This window comes from Branchiostoma belcheri, unplaced genomic scaffold (assembly GCF_001625305.1).
Source record: "Branchiostoma belcheri isolate BF01 breed outbred unplaced genomic scaffold, Haploidv18h27 scaffold124, whole genome shotgun sequence".
Taxonomy (NCBI): Eukaryota; Metazoa; Chordata; class Leptocardii; order Amphioxiformes; family Branchiostomatidae; genus Branchiostoma; species Branchiostoma belcheri.
Genome location: NW_017802647.1, coordinates 564218 through 588052, shown reverse-complemented (window position 1 = coordinate 588052; position 23835 = coordinate 564218). Strand labels below are relative to the sequence as shown.

Sequence of the window (23835 nt, the reverse complement as noted above, 5' to 3'; positions counted from 1 at the left end):
TGTAAAACTCATGTTCTTTAATTAACAGAAAGTAGTGTGTGCATGCCATATCTTTTAATGTTGAAGTTTGCTCTGAATCAGTTTTTTTATAGAAACCACCATGCGCACTCTACAATCAACCTGTATGATCAGTGTTTGGTTAGCCATGCAGTAAATCACTGAATATACAGACTAGCACACAATGTTCACATGCGTCATATTCTACTTTGAATCTAGATTACAACTAAGTGCCTTGTCTGCACCTTTCTTGGAAATTCTGTATCATTTTGTACCGTATCATTTCTTCAAAGAGCAGGGATACATGTGTAGATATTAACAATAATACAATACTCTATCATCTATGCGAAAGTTACAAATTTTACTGAAAACAGCATACATACAAATGTATTTATTTGCAAAATGCTCCTGCATGTATTTATGGGTTCACCACACCACGAAGTGGTGGTGAACCCATATTGCTTTTTCTGATGTTTCTTCTCCTCCTTCTCCTCCTTCTTCTTCTTCTCCTGCCATTTTTTAAAATGGATTCAGCTTCTTCATTTTAGGGCCCAAGGTCCTAAAATTTGGTATGGAGGTACAGTGGGCAAATACCCCTAGGCGTTTTTTAAATTATTGTGATACAGGCTTTTAGAATGGTTTTATTTGAGTTTTTTGGCTGTGTTATAGCAAATGTATTACTGTGTTAGTGTGCCTTGTTTACCACGTTTGGGCATGAGTCATCACAATGGAATGCAGGGCATCAACCAATAGGCATGCAGCTTTCCTCTATACTTCTTGCTGATTGGCTGTTGGGATTTAACTTGATTAACACCTGCACAGAGCATTTCCACCTGCACAGAGCATTTCTTGCTGATTGGCTGTTGGGATTTAACTTGATTAACACCTGCACAGAGCATTTCCATACTGACAGTATGTCTGTATTCAAGTGTTTTGGTAGGTATTTCAAGCTTTCCTGCTCCAGCATTGGAATGCGGGGCATGGACGTTTTTTTTTTATTTTGTAAAATCAACAGTTTGCATTATGCAATTAAAAATCCTAACCAATAAAGTAGGGAATAGCTATCCAACTGTTGTTTTAGTTGTATTTTACTTTATATTATAGTTATATCAATGTAAATCATTGTTTTCCCTTGTGTTTCTCATTCTTTCCCTGCCATGTGGTAAAATGTGGTGAACCCATCGCTGTATTTGCTCCAAAGCAAATATTGGCCTTTCTAGTTTAACCTTGTTTCCACTGCCTAACCCCATAAGCGAAATTTTGGGCCAAATGGCTACCTTAGCAGGGTGGAGGTTAAACCTCTTTGCAAAGGTGCTCAGATAATGATAAAAACTTGCTGCCTAACCCCATAACCAATAACCAAACTGTGTGGGGTCGTGTGGCGTTGTGGTAGAGTGCTCGACTCGGAACCAAGAGGTCCCGGGTTCGAGTCCTGACATGCCACCGATCTTGTGCCCTTGGGAAAGGCACTTTACATGACTTTCTTCACTTTGCTCAGGTGAAAATGAGTATTGCATTGTCCCCTGTATTGGTGGCGGATTAATATAACTTTATAAGTTGAAAAAACTTGAGTGTGCTGTCACCATGTCTTGTGATTACATGCTGGAATATATATTTAAAAAAGAGCCAAACTGCTACTTCAGTATGCTTAGGTTAACCTCTATCTTGGAACCTTTTAGGAACAGAACATCAGGATTGTGTTTAACTCGCTGGAGGGCAGCTACTCGCTGTGTCTGCTGGCCAACATGGTCCAACTGGCCTACCTCCAGCTGGACATGCTGCCTGTCATCATGGAGCCCTTCATGGGAGTGGTCATCATGCTCCTGGCCAGGTGCCAGAGTTACGTACAGGTAAGGGTCAAGGCAGGATTAGAAATACTCATCTGCAGTCTGCATTTTGAAGAGACATTTTCAATATTGCAGAAGAAAAATCAAGCAACCTGCAATTTTGCAGACTGAAAAAATCAGACTAGGGGTTCAATGTTTCAACAAATGATTTGACCTTCTTTGAGATATCTGGCGCACTCATTTTGGTCATGTGATGGTGGGTCAGTTTAACTGAAGAAGGCCAAAGTAGCAGGTCAGAATTCATTAATTGTTGGTTAGTTGTACAAATGGAGAGGGAAAACTAAAACGGTCCATTTTACCGTCCATTGAACTCGTGGATTCATCCTTAACATTAGTTAAACCAGCTTGTTTTGCAATAGGTGTTTAATGACATTCAGACACATTTCTTAACAAATTTATATGATTACAAATGTATGATACATTTTCTCATTTGAGTCATTTTGCACTTGTCCTACAGTCCAAGAGCTGTAGTTGTGATATATTAGTTAAAACCCTCGCAGGAATTTGTTGTGCATTACGAACAGTGTCACAGATCACTACCTATCAGTCAACAGGCACACCACTTCCCTTTTTTAGCCTGGAAACAGTCCAGAATCAATACCTTCATGAGTACCATGCATAAAATGGAGATTTTGCGGCAGTATCTACCGTGGGGTCCATTTGTCACTGTCAAGAAAGGACTAAGTAAAAGAAGTACCTGCTTAGCATCCATTCAGATTCTTCAATCTGATATGTATATCACAGTCTTGGAAGGAACTGGAAAATCATCATTTTCATGTTGTTATTGTCACTTTTTCTTACTTTAATAATACATTATACATATGCAATGTATCAACACACAACAGGATATTACAATGTACTGAAAAGATCTACATGATCATTTGTGTTTTATATTTAACAGCCAATGGAAACTCATTTGTGTGGTTGAATATTGAAAAAGTTAGATACAATATATATCTAAATCACATTTTTTTCCTTCAGTCTATAATCAAGGTACTATAAAGGAAGAGAAAATAAAGCCCATAAACTTCCTATTCTTTTACCTCATTGCTTGAAGTTGAAGGATAAACATATACTATTTTGTCTTCTTCGTTTAAACTTTTTTCATTAGTTAATAATGGTAACTTATCTTTTAATCTTGTAGTATTGAGGAGGGCCAAAGATGAACCACCAGGTTTCTGGCCCTCCCATGCATGTCTACTTAATTTTCAATTGTGATACTTTATTTGTGAGTGCAAAACAATAAATAAACAAACTATGTAGTTATTTTATTCAGACCTGTGACAAACCCTGCAGGAGCAAAGCTGGTCTAGCTGCTCACTGTTGAGTCCACAAACAGTTAACAGAACGTCTGCCAGGATGAAAAGGCCTATGATAATTTTATTCAGAACGCATATACATTGTACATGTACTATGTAGTCTAATGTCAATTGACTGGGTTAGCTATTCTGAACACAGCTGTGTGTGTGTGCCATTAACAGCTACAAGTACTCTACTACTATTCTAGGCCTCATTATGCCAAACTTGCAGATGTTCCAAAGGTTACTTTCTAATGAGATCTTACTCGTGTTGTGTAGATGGTTGCAATTGCGAGTTCAGATGAGGTAACGTTGGTATGTTCTCATAGCAAGTTCCAAGGGTTTTGTAAAACGGCTTGGGGAAATCTCTCTGATATTGACCATGGGCTCATACCGAAGATTGGACCATTCCAAACGGTCTTGAACCATATTAACTCATCACAACCAATCATGCTGGTACAGACTTGTATGTGAGCGATTTTCAAATTTTCAAAATTCCTTCCTTTCTATGTTTAAAGTTAAAACTTTTGTTCCAACACAAAAAATTCTCTCACCTAGAGCTTTCGACCAGTCACTCTGGTCTTCCTCAATAGACTGACCCAGTGAAGCTTGTCACGTGGCTTCTTTGAAGTGTGACGTCAACACTTGGTCCTTCCTTTCTATATTTTCAACTCCTTCATGAGCTAATTTCAATCTAGCCACTTTAGCCTGTATATTGATTGTAAAAGATTGATAATCTTTTTTCTAAATTACAGATCTAGAATTTCAAGCTAATGACAAGTATGAAATTATCCTCGGTGTCTATACCATCTAGACTTAATGTCTACTTGTAACTATATAAACTACATATATCAAGATACAGTATCACCCACAACATGGTTTTATGTAGCCTTTACTTGCAAAGTATTTTAGGCTTAAACTTTACTAGAGAATTCATAGTTTTATGTTCAAGAAAGTCTCTGTCTTATTTTAGATTATGGTTGCAGTTACAAAATTGCAGTTGACAGTTTCTGACTCATGATATTTTCACCGGAGTTAGTTGAAGGTCACATGTGGCATTGTCATTTAGGAAAGATGCGTAATATAGAAATACTGCTTTGGAATTGTATAAAGCTACACGATGGCAAGGTGGTGTGCTGGTTAGGGTTGTTGAGTCTAAAGGTTCTGGGTTTGAATCCCTAGGCCACACCAATTTAATTTGTTGGTTCTCGAATTTTGTCAGAAAAAACATGAAGCGACAGGGCGAAAAAAAATAAAAATAAAAACAGGTTTAGGCATCCTATTATAGCCCCAAATGCTATGATAGGAGCCATGAAGTCAACACAAAAGGTTGTGTTTTTTAATATTTAAACAATGAATTTTGAACTTTTAATCCAACCACTGCATTGATAGATGGAAACACTGCAACAGCTAGGAAGAAAAGGACTTTCCACAACTGTTGGGGGCAAAATATGAGCATTTTTGAGTTGATTCAGAACCAGAATCTTTTTTTTTTTTGCAAATCAGAAAAAAATGAAGAGGCGAATCCGAGAACCAACAAATTAAATTGGTGTGGCCCTAATAGGCCTCGGTGTTGAGGAAGGCACCTGACACCTGAAATGAGTACCTAGCTTCATTTAGGGATGTTGTCTTGGATAGGACTTTGAGCACATTTAAGAACCCACCACACTGACAGAAAAGAGTCGGGGTCCATCCTGGTGTGAGTGGATCAAACTTTACAGGTTTGACATACTGGGTTGACATACTGTACTGAAAAGGTCTGTTGATGTGTTATGCCAACCCTGCCACAAATGTGGTAAATCTCAATAAATATGAAATAACGTATACTCAGGTTCGCATTTCTGCAGCTCAGTGGTATTAGTTAACATGACCTATGTGATACCCGGCTTGACTGGATCTTACAGCATAAAGAATTGCCTCTTAAATCTTCATAAGTGCACAAACAAGACTGAGATAGCTGTTGTTATACCCGCATGTATTTCAGGATCCTGGATTAAGTTCTTATTATTGAACCGCTGGGTTCCCAAATTTCCTTTTACCAGGCATAATTGAACCATAACTCAGTTTGTATTACTACCATTTACTTGTGAAGTACCGGATACCGGTAGCTGTAATTCAAGAATGTTACAAGAAAAATGGAAAACAAGTTGTAAAAGCTGGTACAATCATTTCTGTAAAGTTTTCTGCTTTTTCCAATATGTTTTGGTTTTGGTTATATTACTCAACAAGGAAAAGGAAAAAACCATGTCATGGTTCAGAATAAGTAGGGAGTCTTAAAATTTTGGCTCAGAATCCTCATAGTGAAATACATTTACCAATCATACAAGTAGTTTAGAATACTAAGATACAGACACTGTCATATATGAATTTTGTGACAATATTTACCCTAGCTAGTGTAGCCGTACCAAAAGAAATATTTCAAATCCTAGGGTTCATGTAGCACTAGACAGTTATAAACCACTGCTGCAGATCCTACCATTCATTCGGCTCTCTCACTCCAATGGTTTGGCTTCCATGGAATCAATACAGATCATGAGGATGTACAACCAGTACTTATTTTGAAGGTTACACATAGGACAAATAACCTCACAGTTTTCACAGGTTTCATGGTATATAAATCTGTAAGATACGGTAGCTTGAAATGAACTTGGAAGAACTAATGAAAATGGTTATTAGACATTTAGAATTTTAATTAAGATATCATTCTTTTCTAATAACCAGTTCTTAGCATATTGAATGTGGTTTACTCGATTATCTTTTGAGTCAGCAGATTGATATAGAAATGTTATTCAGCCTTTTTTTAATATGTCCTAACATTTGTAGCAATGTCCTGGGAAATTATAAGAGCTACATGTCCTTGACATTAGCATCAATATTAATATGTGCATAGATTCCTTTCGTCCTGCTGCATTGCAGCAATATTTTGTGGCATTTAGAATGGACACAGTACCTGATGAGATTATCAGTATGACAGGATGGACAATTTTACAACAGGAAGCACTGAATGTAGATATAGATTTGCCTCCAGGGATATTCATAAAAGTTAATGTTTATGAAGGAAATCTATAGTACAGAAGTAACCATGGCTGGGGATATATTTTGTACTTAGACGTTGATGCTACTAGTAACTATATTATACCTTGTAGTTTGGGATTTGTGACCCTGGCTATACAATGTGCTTACTACATGTGTATAAATCTTGAAGTGTTCAAGGTACTTTTATGTTCACGGCTACACTTCATATATGCATTTTCCAATGTATTGCTAACAGCAACTGCACTACTCAACTGTTTCATCTGCAAACTTAAAACACTGCATAAACCTTTTTTTCCCCTTCTACTGCCCAATTATACTTAAGTCCTGGTGAAAGATAAATTTAAAGAGTTTTGTGTACAAGGCATACCTCTGGAGTTTCCCAACCCCAGACTCTGAGGAAAAGACACCATGGCAAGAAGTGGAAAGACACAGGACTTAGGTTAATGGTAGCAGAGTCTACAGAACCCTGGACTGTACAGCATGGAGGAACCTTAACTTACATGTACATGTAGGAGGGCAAGGGGCCAGCTCCTGGCCTAAGACAGACAGGCTGTACTTACTGATACCTGAGACATGACAGATTATGGAAGCGCTTTACTGTACTGATGGTAGGTACATGTAGAACTTTGGATGGCAACATCCCAACACATGACTAACTAGCAGTTTGATTTATGCTGTCTGAAGCACTGTCTGTCTGAGACCAAGCCCTGTCTGCTACCTGGTGATCATGATTAGGACAAGTGACTAATCAATAGTCTGTAGGAGTGGTCCTTGTGCTTTTCCGTATTGTTCAATACTTCTAGTGAAGGTTAGATGCAGTGAAATTGAAAATACTTTTTGCCATTACAGTAGACCACTGGTGGCTTTCCTTGGTATTCCAGGTTTTTGTATCTTCAGTTCTGGACATATCTCTCAGATTTTTTGATGACAATTATAATACATGTAATATAATAATAGCTTTTATTGCTAGGAAAATGTGGTGTCAACTTCAGCCCTCTCACAGCTTGCTGTGGAACTGCAGGGGTGTTTTTGTTGGAATCTTTGTTGATTTGAATTACTCTGTGTTTTTGCCATTACATATATTGACATTTACAATTCTTATGACCATTATTGGTCAGGGCTTATCTGCTACCTTAAATGATATAGGATGAGCCATGATGTGTTCTCTCTCTTATCTATTCACAGCACACTAGTACTAGTGGCCCAGTGCCAAGGCTTGCTGGCATGTTTTTGAAATATAGACCTTACTCTAGGTCACAGGTGTATTCTGTAAGTACCCATAATCCTAACCCCAAGTCTGACCTGCCCAATTAAAATGTTTGGTGGTATGTAGTTCACTGTATTCTGCTGCTGCAGTAGCTCTGCATCTGCATGGTGGTATGAGGTGTGAGAATTCAATTCACTGTGCTGGTGACCTACCCTTGTGTGCTGGAGCCTATTACTATTAGAATGGCCCTTGTTAAGTATCAGGGTACTCTAAGACTTGGTCCGTTACAGTACAGATGCAAATTTTCCTGCAATTATGAAAGGCCAAGTTTTTGTGTGTTTCTTGCATAATGAAATAATAATTATTGTTTCATGTTGAGAGTGAAGAAATAGTTGTTTTCATTATGTGTCTATTTACACTTCATCCAGATTAGAGATCAGAACAGGATGTTAACCTTCTCCCTGCTGCCTAACCCAGTAACCAATACAAATTTGGTTCCGTAAAGCCACCTTAGCAGGCTGAATGTTAAATTCAGAAGCACACAGGAGTCTGGAGACACAGACCAATTATAGCGCCCAGCTTAAATAGCCCAGACTCTGCCATGGGAGGCTTAATTCAGTGTTAAGAGGCTCAATTCATCGGATTTGTACCATGAAAATCAGTGCGGAGGTACCCTTATGAATACTAATGATGATATTCAGTCCCTCTTAGAGTATTTGTTGTCCTATTCCTAACACAAACTTGCACATCATTATGTATACCTCCCAACAAACCTTTAAGAGATATAAATGGATATGATATGAGGTTATTCCTTGCCACTTTCCCCCTCCTTAATTTGTCTGGTAAATATTTGCCCCACTGAATTCACTCCCCCTTCACAGATGAGGTATAATGGAGTCTTAGTGCTTTGCAAGTCCACTTAAAATGCTAAATTGCAGGTCCAGATGGTCTTTGAAGAGTAGGTGTACTGATGGGGGATGCTTACTTGATTCCACGTGTGCACTGCAGTACTTTCTGATACACGTACATGTTAAAGATCAGGTACAAGCATGATGTAATGTCCTTTATGTAAACTATGTAGAAACATACAAGAGGATGAAAATAATGTGCTTTTTTGAATAACTGTAGCATTAGAACGTAGGTCACCATCTATTATTTTTTCCCAAAAAAATTCAGTAATTTTGCAATCTCCATTTTACTAATTTCCTATTGGATTACTTTTTAGCACTGGATAAGACTTAGACTAGTTGCCTTTCAACTGTGTACATATTATCAGCTTACATATCATACAAAAAAATCCTAAGTTTTACTTTGTACTTTTTTAAAAATAATTTTCAACAAACCAATGCATCTACAGTAACTATACAATGAGGTTTGCTGTGAGTGCCATAGAATTTTTTATTTTTTATTATAGTTTTTTGGCCGCCACTTATTGATAACACATGTTGACTAGCAATGCCACATATTCATGAGAAGAATTATATGAAGTTCCTCCTGGGTTGCTATTACAGAGTTGACATCATAATGCTCCCAGCATGGGTCCATGTACATGTGATTATGTACACTGCTCAGCCTTTATTGATTGCTTTAGGGCTTTGAAACTCTGCACGCTGTTTTCAAAATCTTGCTTAAGTTATTGCTTTCCTGACAGATGTACTCTTGAGATTAAAGTGTGATGAAATTTGAAGATAATTTCAAAAATCAGCAAACAGATTCAGTTAATACTCGTAAATTCTGAACTCTTGAAACCATCATATAACCTACCTTCCTACCTACCTTAGTACCTACATTTTGTGTACCATCATGTAAGCAATATCTGGCTTTAAATTCTAACAGGCTACAAAATTTTACCTTATAGTACTTCTGAGAAAGAATTTTTATCTATTCCTTTGAAAGTACATTGTTGTATCGACATGCTCTGAGCGACACTGTTTCCGTCAAGTCAAAAGTGTTCCTACTGTGAGAACAAGTTGTAGCCGGGAGGACAAAAGTACATTAAGTGTACGTGCTGGCAGTCACGTCTGAATTCACATACGACCACTTTGTCATACCCGATATGCCTTGATGAATTGCTCTGCCATGAAGATTCCCATCTCTTAAGCACAGTATTTACCCCCAATAGGGTCATAACATCATACTATGTAAGTGGAGTATAAATCAGCCATGGTGATTTTGCTATCTCGTTGTCCGTATTTTATGTATGTTCCAAAAGATGAATTGGGTGCACTTTAAAGGATTTGGCTGTCATTAGAGTGGTATGGGAAGGAAAGAAAGTAGGGCTGAGGTCAGGTAGCTGATCATAAGCATGATGTCTTGAATATTTTACCATGCGTATACATTTAGGTATGCACAAATTGTGATCAGATGCTAGAATTCTTAGTGATATCACTACCGGTGTCAGTAACTTTGCTTCATGCAAAATATAGAGTCATAATCAGTTTTCGTCTTTTTTCAAAAGTACATGTATCCATACTTTCAGAATATCATTCAGAAGAATATCATTCATAATACTGCACATCTTTTGAAAAATGCTGTTTTCCAGACTGAGTCACTACTGTGGTAGGATTTGAATGTTCCTTTCTACTTTATTGAAAGTTTTGATCTCCATTGATAATTTTTATTTTTTGCCAGAACAAGCAGTCCAGTCTGACCCACTGGCACCCCGTTCTGGGGTGGTTCTCCCAGAGAATAAACCCCACCCTGAACGAGGCCATGCCGAACGTGGTAAAGCAGCTGCAGCTCCTCTGGGCCAGGAACATGGTGAAACAGCTCTTTAGTGAGGTCCTCAGATTCAAACCAATGGCAGGTAAGCAAAACTCACAGAAACTAATACTATAATAATATATTACCCCGGTATAGTAATATACATAATACATGTATATGACTCAGCTGAAGTACATTTATACTGTTTAAACAATACAAAATCAGGCAGATTGTATGCGATCAGTATGTATAATTTCGTGACTCAATCAGCATCAGATTTTGAACTTCTAAACTAAACAAAATGTTACACAGTTGAATTCATATTACATGAGTTATTTAGCGAGACTTAGTCATCAATGCAGTGGTCATAGATGGTAAAGCCATGCTTAAACTTAAACTAGTAAAGAATTGTGTTATATGAAGTATGTTAAATGTCATTACTGTTGAAAGCCATTGTGTTAAATTTTATTTTGAATTCTTGAATCTGAAGGAACTCCAACAACTGAGACACCAGAAACTGCACCTGTGAAGAAAGCCTTTAAGAAAGCTCTACAGAAGTCTTCAGTTAAGCTGAAGGAGATGCGCAGCTCCGGTGGAAGAAAGTTGGATTCTCCGGAGGTCCTGTCTGTGTGCCACGTGTGTGTTCTCTACCAGTCCTGTCTCAAAACACTCACACAGCTTAAACTGGACATACTTACTGGTAAGTACAAGCACAAGTGTTTGTTTCTTCTGCATAACTGGTAAACCACCTTATGCTTTATTCTTTTATTAACTTTCTGGGTGGTCTGTTTTTAGCACTTCAGTGTACAAACATATAGTCTGGTGCTAAGAAACATGTTTAGTGAAACTGCCTTGTAATTATCCATGTCAACAATCATTATCCAGGCAACAAATCTGGTGCAAGGACATTGTCATTTACATTGTACTTTTGCATACTTGTAATTTGTGTGTCCATAAATTTACATCGCACATTAAATATGATTAGCATCTATTGAACAGCAAAGAATTTATTTTCACAGTTACTTACACTTACTTTTAGATGCTACTTTACATGACATGATGTTACTAAAGCTGGATGAGTTTTTGCCCCCAGGTTTGTGTCTCCAAGAGGACCTTCTGTCCAAGCTGTGGGGGTTTATAGATGAGCTGGGCCCCAGCGGTGGACTGAAGCTGTTCCTGGAGTCTCTAACCTCCGACACAGAACAGTTCTCACCAGCTGTTCGCCGTGCTGTCCCTGTCCTGCGACTGTGGCAGCCACATCGTCGCCATCCTGGACGACATGGAGATGTACGAGCAGCAGAAGCCCTTCAAACTGGAGGAGCTGGTCAAGATCTCGTCCTTCCTGAACGCCTTCGCGTTCCGACTGCTGTGGGACGGGATATACGATGGGAAGAACCGCCACACCAGCCTGTTCCAGTCCGTGCACACGTTCCTGATGCTGCTGTACGACAGGGACTGCAGGCGGCCGTTCACCGCGCCGGGACACTGGCTGATCCGCGAGCTGAAGCCCAGCACGCTGGTGTCGGAGCTGGAGAAGGGAAAGCGGCGAGCGCTGCTCCTCCTGCACATGATGCCGCACGTCATCCCACACAAGGACCGCGTCATCCTGTTCAGAAGGTTTGTAACGGACGAGAAGAAAGCTTTGGGGATCATCGAGAACGAGTGTGCATCGCCCAAACCCACCCTGATCACGGTACACCGGTCACGGATGGTGGAGGATGGTTTCCAACAGTTGGCCCTGCTGCCACCACAAGCACTCAAGGGTATCATCAGGTGTGTTTGTATGTTCAATTTGTAACATATTTTCCAAGACCGTCTTTCCACTTATAGATTGTGATCTCTAAGTGACTGTGCAAAGACCAAGATCGGATTTGTGTGACCCTTGAATTCATAATTTGAATATTCATGTAAAAATTATGTCTTAAAAGACAACAAAGCACACAAAAAGTATAAAAAAAGAGACTTTGAAATTTGTTGAGTGACATGTTTAATCTTTCAGGAGAAAAGTGGATCCAGAAACTTTGTATGGAGAGGAGGTGCAATGGACCATAGCAACTGTTACACTAGAGCTTCCTTTAATGCTAATTAATGTATCAAGATCAGTACCTGCAACTATTTTTTTTTAAATTGATACAATGTGTTTACATTTAAATTGTTTTTGTTTGTTTATTTCAGAGTGAAGTTTGTGAATGACTTGGGTCTGGACGAAGCAGGGATTGACCAAGACGGAGTCTTCAAGGAGTTCCTTGAGGAAATCATCAAGCGAGTGTTTGACCCGTCCCTTAACCTGTTCAAGATGACCAGTGGTGAGGAGAGACTGTACCCTTCTCCTACGTCTTACATACAGGAGGACCATCTCACACTGTTTGAGTTTGTGGGGAAGATGCTTGGCAAGGCTGTGTATGAGGTGAGCTGGTGTATAATATGAGTGGAGTCGTGTGGCGCAATGGCAGCGTGCTCAACTCGGAACCAAGAGGTCCCGGGTTCGAGTCCTGATATGCCAACGATCTTGTGCCCTTGGGAAAGGTATATAACACTTCCCCACTAGACTGAAGTGAAAATGAGTATTGTCTGTCCTGTATTTGTTCTATGTGTGGGACACGATACCAATAACAGCTGCCTTTGTCCCACATGTATTGCACTGTTGCAATTTCAGTAAATCAAATCAAATCAAATCAAATCAATGTGTCAGTAAAATCAACTTAGGGAGAAATCAAGAAGGATCTTAGGGAATAATGTACTGGCAACAGCAAATCTAAACTCTGACATTTCAGAGCAAAGAATGGACAAGGTCATATACTGTTGTTTGTTTGTTTGTTTGTTTTATTCAGACCTCCATTAGTGTTTTACACGATGTGGGGAGAAATAAAAATACATGTATGATCTTCACTTTTCCTTACTTCTTACTTCAGCAATTTTTTCTCTGTGTATACCTCTTAAATATTTTGTTGAAATGTTATTTCATAGATTGCAGAGTGTTGCACATGTGTCACTGACATATGTCACAATGCCTTGTCTTTTACAGGGCATTGTTGTCGAGGTCCCTTTTGCCTCCTTCTTCCTGAGCCAAGTGCTGTCCCATCACCACAGCGCCCTCTACAGTTCCATAGATGAACTGCCGTCTCTGGACCCAGAGCTCTACAAAAGTCTGACCTTCATCAAACACTACACAGAGGGGGATGTGCGTGACCTTGAGTTGACCTTCTCTTATGCAGAGGATGTCATGGGGAAGGTATGATTGTAAATAATTTCTTCAGCCATCAAATATGCAAAGCTAGCAATGTGGAGCAAGTTGAAGAAATATACAATGTAGATACGAGCTCCACGTAGTCCACTCAGTTTCCTAAGATCTGGTTTAAATTCCTTGCCTTGTTCTTTTTCGGGACTTGATTTTTATGGTACCATTCTTTTTCCTGACTAAAGAGCCTTTAGCACACTGATTTAGCCATTTGGCTACCAACCCTCTATTGGTTACAGATTCAAGAGTAGCATCGACGAATACATACGGAAGAAGATGACCATAGGAGCTACTAAGGGCTACCCGCCTTCTGGCTCCTGAACTGCAGAGACTACGTCTCTGCAGTTCAGCGACTCAGCGACTCAATATGGTCAGGCAGCGGGGAGAAGGATAAGAGGCTTCAAATAGGTTGGAAGTCTGTCGCAAGACAGTTTTTTACCCAAAGTTTCTCTCCTTACTCCACAGGTTGTGACCCATGAGTTAATGCCGGGTGGTCGTGCCATCTCTGTCACCAACGACAACAAGATCGCGTACGTCCACCGCGTGGCTCACTTCCGCATGCACACCCAGATCCGCGAGCAGACGGCGGCCTTCATCCGAGGCTTCCGCTCCATCATCAGTCCTGATTGGCTGATGATGTTCGCAGCGCCGGAGTTACAGAAGCTGATATCTGGAGACAACACAGAGATAGACCTAGAAGACTTGAAGTAAGTAAACTGGTCCCTCATTGTTTTCTTAAAAAAAAAAGGTAAAGGTTATTCTGTATTCTGAGGCCGTAGGGGCAGTGGGTTGTCAGTGCACTGTGTCTAGCGTATGGTATTGGAAGCCCATCCCTCTCCTTCCACTTCCTTTTATCTCCAGAACTCCATTTTATACCTGGGTGGAGTGCCTTTCCAAAGGACATGTGGGCCATCCAGGAATGCAAGGAATTAAACCCGTGACCTCTTGATCGCACCCAGGCCATTCAATGTCATATAAACAAGATATGATATATTTTGTACCAGTTTTACTAGCCTCTTAGCCATGGCTGCTGATGGCATGTTGTTAACCTTACATTTCTGCTTTTAGGAAGTATACCCAGTACTATGGAGGGTTCCATCCAGCCCATAGAGTGGTCATCTGGCTGTGGGATATTCTAGCCAAGGACTTCACCAATGATGAGAGAAAAGCCTTCCTAAAGGTAAAACAACAATCAGAACTGTTGACTGTTCTTGGTAAAAGTCTAAAGGAGATGACTACTTTTCCCCATGTACTTCATGACTAGTGGAGCATCTAAAATAATTACTGCACTTTCTTTAAATCATTTGCATGTACCATGTTTGCATGTACGGTGTTACCGGTATCTAAAAGTTAAAAAATTAATCATTTCAAACTTTACCAATAACAAAGAAGACAGTCTACCCTTTCCTGTATTGTCACTATTGTATTTTAAACCTTTCCTCAGTTTGTGACTAGTTGCTCCAAACCACCTCTGCTGGGATTTGCACACCTGGAACCGCCCTTCTGTATCAGGTGTGTGGAGGTGGCTGATGATCAGGATACAGGAGACACTGTCGGTGGGTACTCTGCTCTTCTTATGATCCACATTGTGTACAAATGTACTAGGATCCTGGATCTGTATATATATATATGTAAGTATGACGTATCTGTGTCCAGTTTGGTAAAGCTGTTTAAATGTGGTAGGGTCAATGTAAGGGAAGTATCAACTTGAAATATTCTGCGATCACCGTATGTGTTGCAAGTAGAGGTACAGTGGTTAAGACACAGGCCCCGATCTGTATCTGTACTTAAACAGATGTTGCCAATCTTCTGCAAGTTATACTTGTAGCCAACTGTCTTTCTTAGATAAATTGTTGGCATATTTTAAGTGCTAAATTGTTAAAAGTCTTTAGTGTAAAAAAAAGTAGTGTGTTTTATCTTGTTCAGGTACAGGTACATCAGGTATCAAGGACCAGACCTGTACCTAAAAATAATTTAACTGGTACAAGTACATGTATTAGGTACAGTACCCTGGTTGCAAGTGAATACTGTATACCAGTAACCAGAATTGATGTCAGTTGTTCTCCACTGACTTCTGTAGGAAGCGTGCTACGAGGCTTCTTCACCATCAGAAAGCGGGACCCGGTGAACCGCCTCCCCACATCCTCTACCTGTTTCAACCTGCTGAAACTGCCCAACTACCAGAAGAAGAGCACGCTGAAGGAGAAGCTACGATATGCCATCAGTATGAACACAGGATTTGAACTGTCATAGAGCTGTTGTGGTGAAGAAGTAGGGAGCTCTCAACCAAATGGGTACCCTGGTATCCAGTCTATCGTAGTTTGGGCAGACTGTCTTCAGGGCTCTAATAGTTTTCCCCCGTCCACCTGAACAGACTGCCAGTAGGAGTGTTATGCCTGTAGGAATTTTGCACGCCAGTTGATTAGCTAATTTAACTCCTGTGCAAAACCTACCGGAGAACCTAGCTGAGTCTGGCGGGGAAGATCTCCTGCAGCCCCGAAGAAAACCCGCCCCAACCACGATAGACTGGACACCAGGCTACCAAATGGGAGGGGGCTCGGTGTATGCCCCCCTGTCTTTTCCAGTTGTGTCCAAGATTTCTTACTATAGACACCGTTTCAGCATTATCCTCGCGAACATAGACACAATACATAACTCATTGTGACCTCAAGTGGTACCTAGGGAATTTCTGTCAAGGTATTTCATTGATTTATTGGTGCCAGACCGGCAGCTTGATTGTTATTATCAGCCGCCTCAGTGTGTACTGTGATTTGATGTACTTTGAAGTTCCGGGTTTGTGCACTAGGGGGAGCTACTCATGTGATGTCATGTCTGGGATTTCTGGACAGTTAGTTTTCAGGAGCAAGATATACCGGTATGGCCAAAGTTACCTTTAAACATCGTATCAGAATTAAGATTTTATGCAGACTAGAAGTGTTACATCAGAAACGCAGTATTGAGCAACAGCTAGCCACAAATTTGATAAACAAATACATGTACATGTACAATATGATTTATTTTATGGTGGCACTTTTTCAATTTCAGAATTAATCTGAAAATTGGATGTGTATTATATTTGTTCACTGTCGTATCAGCACGAAGAGCATGGTAGCCTGGTATAGATGTATTATTTAAGGATTTGTAATACTGGATTGTTCTCTGTAAAAGTACTGTGGGGAGAGACATGATTTGTAATGTACCCCAGTATTGTGTGTGATAGGACTTCAACCTTTTTGGATAGCAGTGTGATGGCTCTGTCTCCTCTGTAGACACTGCCCATACAAAGCCTGGTAAAAAGGAGCTACATCACCTAGCAAAAATTTAAAAGTCAGGCAGACACAATGGCCTATCAAAGACTGTCTACACAAAAGAGGTGTTACAACTTTTGCAGTGAAATTGTTTCTGATTGGTCTGTTTTAGATAATTAGATTTCTTTGTGTTAAATGGTTATCACGGGCATTCCTACAGAATGAAAATTGTTGGCTACAGTGCTTTATGTAATTGTATGCAAAAATTGTTGGATAATTTATTTGAAACTATTGAGGAATGTTGGTCTTGCAGTTGATGCTTGAAGAGAGGACAGGCTCATCATAATAGAAACCAAATAAAGATAAATGTGGATAGAGGATGTAGACTATTCCAGGTCATATGCCATAGAGATGTACAGCAAAGTCTATAATGAGTAGGTGTTGTCTATAGGGCTGGTTAGATGTGTAGAAATCAGTAGGAGTGAAGATGTGTAGTTATGAGGTACAGTTGTGTAAGACAGTGCTTCTGTGGTACCAACTGATCATGTATAAATATTTACTGTATATGATGTAGAAAATGTGAATGTTCTGTCAACACATATCCAAGATAGTGTTAACAGCGTACATATAATATCTTTCAGCATTACTAGCCTAGGGTAACATCGTAGACATTTGGCACTAGCTTGATTGATTGATTACTCTCATATTCTGTAAACTCCAAACTCTCTACTGTGTCTACTTTACCTTTCAGTCTGCTGGACAGACAAGCTACATGTAGTTATGAGATGGTATGTGAAACTTAATACATGTAGTAAGGTTTGTGTGCCATGTATATGTGTTCAGAAATATGTTTGTAGCATGTTAACCATTGGAATAGGGTACATGTATATGTGGTCTCTCTCTAGTACTGTAGTTTCTTTGTACATGTGTATAGAATCTTTGTCAGGTCCTGCATACAAGATGTCCAGCTGGACTGGACTGCACTTGGTTGTATTCTGTCATTGTAGATTGATGATTTGTATTTTGCAAGAACAATGACGGCAGAAGGGCTGCAATGGATAAGAGACACTTTCTTGACGTAGGGGGGACTCAATGACTGTTACAAGTAGGCTGGTTAGACTTAGCTGTTCAAAGGCATTCTTGTTAGACCCTATTTAGTGTTTGACTAGATATATTAGCGTCAGCATCTAGCATTCATGTCTGATACAACATGTATATGTGTGCGGATTATGTGCAGTTTTGTCTATTGAAACAAAGGCAACAAACTGAGAAATGGTGGGTGTAGAGCTGTACGGGCATGCTATAAAGTGTAACTGTTGCTGTCTTGATACTGCCTAGAAATGTGGTGATTCCTATGCTTGATCGACAACTTGGCTAACAGAGGAAACTATGTTGATCTCATTCAAGAGGTATACAGATGCATAAGATCAGCTGTGTAGTTGAAGTGGACTGTGGAAACATTTGGCAGAGTATTGTTTCTGTGAATTTGGTTACTGTGAATTTTGGGATAGTCAAGAGGTGTACAATTTGTATTTTTAAGACAGCCTGGAAACAGGAACTGAGCTGCTAGCTCTAGTGTTACAAAAGTTTGACAACACCTCAGGAAAGATATCCTCCTGTTGACAGCCAGATCCCAAGTTTGGCTTCAATTTGGGTCATTAGTTAGTCAACATCAGCACTTGAAGATGTTACTTATAGTGTGCATAGCCAAGAACAAAGATAAGGTTGCCTCCTAAAAGGTACTGCAGCATTTAAGCTAAGAGTACAAATGTCATAGTATATGCACAATTTTTGGTGGTTTGGAGTGAGTGAGGGAACAAATTTTGAAAGACAAGGTTTTTCCTGTCTAGGACTTTTTTCATCCTTTGATTTTTGAATGACATTTTGGGCCAAGATTGGAAACCAAATTTGGTCTTTTGCCAATTTCAGTGCTTGGGCTGGTAACGTTACATGTATATAAAATTAATGCAGGTTACATTTATTTAAGCCCAGATTACAGTAAATATGACTGGATTCTCTACCATAGTCCACAGGTTTGAAGTGCAATACTTGAATACATAAGAAATGCACAAGGTGAAGCATAGCTAACATGACATGTTCCAGATCTGCTGAATGATGTTGTGTGGTAAAGGTTATTAGGCTGTTTTTGTAATGTTTGATACAGAGAATGCAAGCATTTTGGGGTGTATGATTCGAAACATTGTGTGTGAGAGAGTCAGTGTCTTGAGTGATACTGGCAAGTAATTTCAAAAGTAAAGGTATGTCATTGAGAAAACATAGCTGGATGAATTGTGAATTTTGTCAACAGTCATCTAGAAATTATGTGTATGTGAATAATAAGGAAATATTCACAGCGATGTGTGTCAAGATGCTAATTTATTAGGTAAAGAATATTTCATTTTTCCATGTGATTTTGTACATATAATTTGATTTCATATGGTCTTTGCTTCTGCTGTTAGCTGCTGTATTGTCAGTTTTGTTCAACGGGAAAGTAACATGTTACATGTAAAGTTATATGAAATGTCATTGTCTCTACCAGTTGTTTTGGTTATTAAAGCTGTGCACATTGGAACAGTACTTTGTAACTGATCTGTTTGATGACTTAGATACATTACACATACAATAATCTGGATTTTATATGGGGTAGCTATAATTTAGTATGTAATTACTTTTGATAAGTCATGGAACTGAATGCACACAGCAATCATTATTTAACGATCAATCACAATTTCATTTTGCAAAAGAAGAACGTTATTTGTACACAAGCACACAGAGTTCATATGGTTAAGGAACTTCGGTGGCATAATGTCTTCGAAAAGTGATCTTGCATTGCAAGTGATCCAAGAGAGTAAACCCTCTTGTATTTTGAATTCCCCGCCAAAAGAATTTCAACACACATCCGGCGACGAAATGTTACATTTTTCATATACATCCGCCGGTTCTTCAGTTTTTCGTACATTGACACGAAAATAACAACAATAAGTTTCCAACCTTGCAATTTTTAGTATTTTGAAAAAGAAAATTATCATTTATTGGCGTGAAAACATTCTTATATCTTGCACTGCCTTGGGACTATTTTTAGCGGAATGATAAAACCGGAAGTGAGCACACGGTTTCTGCAGACGAATTTTGGAAAGTTGGAAGCGCGCCATGTTTGACGTTTTCCTGTCGCAGCACATAGCGATTCTCTCGCAATAACCGAATTCTGATTCTTGTGCTGTCGCAAAATGACATAATCTTCTGTTGGAAACTAAAGAAGGAAATCTTCAAAGTATTAATCGTGTATTTTCACGGTTTCTTTGAGGAAGAACGTTCCGACGAGGTCAAAAATACTCGATACTGGGAGTGGACAAGGGGCGGACGTGCAGTTATTTTTTGAAGGTAAGAACGCGTTCTGTTTGTGTCAAAACTAAAGGCTTATCTTTGGCAATACTATGAATACATTTGAAGACCTGAGTTAGGTATGTGTGTCTTCTACTGAAAGTGCTACAATCTCTTTCTGTTTTCTAATTCAAAAATAAAGTACATAGGGATTAATTTTCAAGATGGCCGCCCAGTGCCTGAGATGATTTTTGGCGACGATTTTTTTTTGCGTCAAGTCGTTTCTTATATATTATAAAGTTGTCGTACATTCTGCTTTCGAGCATAAGTCAGACCTTCAGTGACTCACAGATAAATGTAGCTGTTTTGCAAATACGTATTTGATTTAGTCAAGGTTGTTCCGGTCAAACAAGAAATTATGACTCAATGCTGATGCCATAAAGATGTAAAAATCCACTGGGATTAAAACAGAATAAACTCGTAGAAAGTCCGAATTACTTTACACATTTGACATATGTTAAGTGAAAGAAGTGGCCAAAACGCAGAAAATACATTGTACTTCGAAACTATGTCTTCATTTGTGTGGCTAGAATTATGAAGTCCCACCTCAACCATATATCAAAAATATGGGATTAGTCATGGCCATAGCTGCCAAGGGTATGGGAACTTCAAAAAGTTGGAACTGGTGTCCATGGGAAAGACAGTTCAGCAAACGAAAGCCTTCTGAATGAATGGGATGTACAGATTTGACTAATCTGAATTTTTACTGTTATTGCTCTAATGATTGCTGCCTAATTGTCTCTGTGCACACTCCCCAATTATACACACCAGGGGTGTAATAAACAATTACTAAAAGGCAATTGCATGGCTTCAGCAATGGCCCATTTAATTTTTTGTGGAAAACCAGTATTTGAGTATATTATCACCATCCACTGGTGGTAACTGGTTTACTTTCCACATTGTCTGATGATTGATACTTGGAAACTGTATTGATAACAGCTTCCCATGCAGGTACAAACGCAAGTGTATAAATAATTCACGCTGTCATTGTCATCCCTTCTGTGTCATGCAACATGAAGATAAGGATATACTTGAAACATTGTTTGCCATGCTTTCTGGCTACTTTAGAGTCAGACAAGTGTCAATATTATGTCTTCTAGCAGCAAAGAGAAGCCTTACAGTTCCTTTGTTTACATGTGATGGGTTTGTCACATGGCCTCCCAGTGGTGGGTGTGGCTTGATCCTTTGATTGACAGCTGAGTGAAACTGAGGCTGCCTGTGTCCTATTATACATGCAAATGTCAGGCAGCCCCAGGCAGTGCTGGGTTTGTTTGTCTGGTGGCGTCCCTTCTGGTGACCCTCATTGTGTAGACAGCTCTGTTCTGTCACGCTGCACAAGCGTCACTCCTCTAGTACGATTTCACCTTACCTCGTGCAAAGAGCATTAGACATTGTGTGGAGTACTATAGCTCAGTGTTTGCTGTCAGATTAGACAGAGGCACTTTCCCTTTCAACTATGGCAAGTGAAAGTGTTTTGGAGCCAACTGGCAGGGCCAGGACTCGGAGTGGAGTTATCTACTCGCCGGAGTATCGCCGCACGAGACAGAGAACCAGCCAGGGCAGCAGCGGGTATGGATCCAGCTCTTCTTCCAAGGACACTTCCCTCAACACCAGCTACGAGAATGAGCAAAACCTGAAGAACACAAGCTCATCCTACCAGGCCAGTTTCACACAGAGTTCTTCTGACAGCATGGGAGGAGTGGTTATACTAGGAAGTGTCACCCGCAGTGGTTCCAACAGGAGCACCAGAAGTGGTGGTTCAGGATCCAGGAAGAGCGCTGCCAGCTCTGGGTCGGGCCATGCGAGTCTTCAGGGTGGGAGGGCGGTGTCCAAGGAGAGTGTGTCTGTTGTCAAAACGTCCACTACGGTCATCACCACTTCCACTATGACCTCCGAATCTCAGAGCTGGTAAGACTGGATCCTTATGGCTATATTGTAGTGGATCTACATTTGTACTGTCATATTGAAGTGGATCTACATTTGTATATATGTTTAAAGGGTACACAGACACAGTTGTTCCGTAGCAAATTTGCTGTTCTCTTTCCTTGGCTTGCTTCTACAAGATGTCCTTGCAATCTTGCATGCCTGGTTGGAATGGCCACAACCCATGCAGACCTTCTGTATTTTGGTTGCCTGGTTTGCATTAAAACTTCACTTCTGACCTCTCCTCTTTATATCACAGTATTGGTAACATGTGATACAGTCAACTGAAAACACTTACAACTCTTCCACCCAACACTATTTACACAGCATTGTTTATCCTATCAGTGTCTATCATTTTGTACCACAGATGTGTTGAAAACTAGCTGGTGTCCATCACTTTGTCTAATAGGGGTAAAACTGAATGCCCTGTGGGGTATCATCAGCCATTTAAACATTAGGAACTTCAATTGAACCAGTTGTAGGATCACTTCTGTGTCATTTTACCCTGTCATTTCCAGTGCTCAGTGTGCAAAACCATTTTGAGGTCAGCCATGGTGAAGGTCTTCCCTTAAATAACACCTCTTCCTGTGACATATGTCAGCAATGTCCTCAGGTCTAAATGTGGCCTGGCTAAAGCTCTAGGGTCTGACAGGCTATAGTAGTAACTGTATAAAAGGTAGTGTTGCTGTGACCGAGTGGATAATACATGTATGGACTTGCCATAAGAATTCTACCATATTGCATAGTGATGTGGTGTATTTGAAGCAGGACGTTTTGTCTGCAAAATAATTTAGATTTTTCAGGCATGTTGTCAAACCTGTTTGTGTACTAGGAGGTACGCTGTATAGCGTCAGTCCCAGAGGCATACAAATAATGACATGTCCATTTATATAGGTGCCACAACAATGTGCCCTCCTCAGGGAAGCTGCAATTAGATAATGTGCACAGACAAGAGATAAGGAAAAAGAGGTAGCACAAGTCTGCCTTTTCTCCACTATGATTAGGTCAGTAGTACAGAGGAAATAGTGGGATATCCAACCAAGATAAGTTGTAGTCCCCCCTAAAGAACTCATTTCCTCTTTATTGTAAAGGCAGTGAAATATGCAGGAAAAATGTGAATCATGATACCTTGACCTTCAATTTTATCTCCACAAATTCATAAAGAGAGCTTTGTGTAAAGATTTAGCTAGGAATTCTAGGCCAAATTTTTGGCTGTAGAAAAGAGTTAAAGAAAATATTAATCACTACAATTTGTTCTAGCTTGAACTTTGTACAGTTCAAGGCAAAAGTAACATTTTTCTGAATGTTGAATTTTTATCTGTTGTTATTCAGTCATCCCCAACGGTCGACCATGCTTTAAAACCGGAGGGTAGACTGTTGGCATGCTGTCCACAAATTCCTGGCATGTGTATCATTGTGTCAAAGGTTAACAACTGTAGAAGGCCAACCCACACAGGCTGACACACCCTTCCACCACAAACAGTGCACATGGCTTCCAGCTGCACCCATAAGTCACCCTGTTGTCAGGGCATGTCCACTTGTCAGTCTGTACACATCCTCAAGGGGCTGTTAAAAAACCTCTTGGGAATTCTCCAAGATTCTTTGTTATGAAAAAAATATTGATAAGTTTTATTGAATTATTTCAGGCCTGTAAGATTTTATTTCACATATTCTCGCAGACCACTTTCTAAATTGCCTGTGAATATCTCAAGCTTTGTTTTGTTGTATGACTGTGTAGGATTTACTATAAATATCAAGCTGGCATATTTGTTGAGCAGCAGAGACAAAACAAAACAAACATCTAGAATACTGGAAGGTATTACAATAGCACAGGACACCCTTCATAATATTTACACATCCCCTGTTCAGATAAACCCCTGTACAGCCTTCTCAAAAAAATTTAGAGTAGGTGGCTGATAAGAAAAAGTAGCAGGCGAGCCACGAAGTGGCTCGAAGC

General features: G+C 39.7%; 2 protein-coding genes across 8 annotated transcripts in view; both read left to right on the top strand.

The window, feature by feature from the left end:
- Nucleotides 1-18143, top strand: part of LOC109463300 (ubiquitin-protein ligase E3B-like) — a 21725-nt gene extending 3582 nt beyond the window's left edge. The window contains 11 exon segments of the mRNA XM_019760047.1: nt 1677-1847; nt 10017-10191; nt 10579-10788; nt 11182-11294; nt 11296-11861; nt 12264-12495; nt 13114-13320; nt 13792-14033; nt 14395-14506; nt 14771-14882; nt 15407-18143. Of these exon segments, the coding sequence (XP_019615606.1) occupies nt 1677-1847; nt 10017-10191; nt 10579-10788; nt 11182-11294; nt 11296-11861; nt 12264-12495; nt 13114-13320; nt 13792-14033; nt 14395-14506; nt 14771-14882; nt 15407-15579 (2313 nt within the window). The 3' untranslated portion in view covers nt 15580-18143.
- Nucleotides 18144-21209: 3066 nt separating this feature from the next.
- LOC109463321 (SUN domain-containing protein 2-like) overlaps nt 21210-23835 on the top strand; it is a 23938-nt gene continuing 21312 nt past the window's right edge. For 6 of the 7 annotated variants that reach the window (XM_019760090.1, XM_019760087.1, XM_019760089.1 and 3 more), the window contains exon 1: nt 21210-21863. In XM_019760090.1, coding sequence (XP_019615649.1) covers nt 21412-21863 — 452 coding nt within the window. In that variant the 5' untranslated portion in view covers nt 21210-21411. The remainder of the gene's footprint in view (nt 21864-23835) is intronic. The other variant, XM_019760091.1, reaches the window with a different exon arrangement.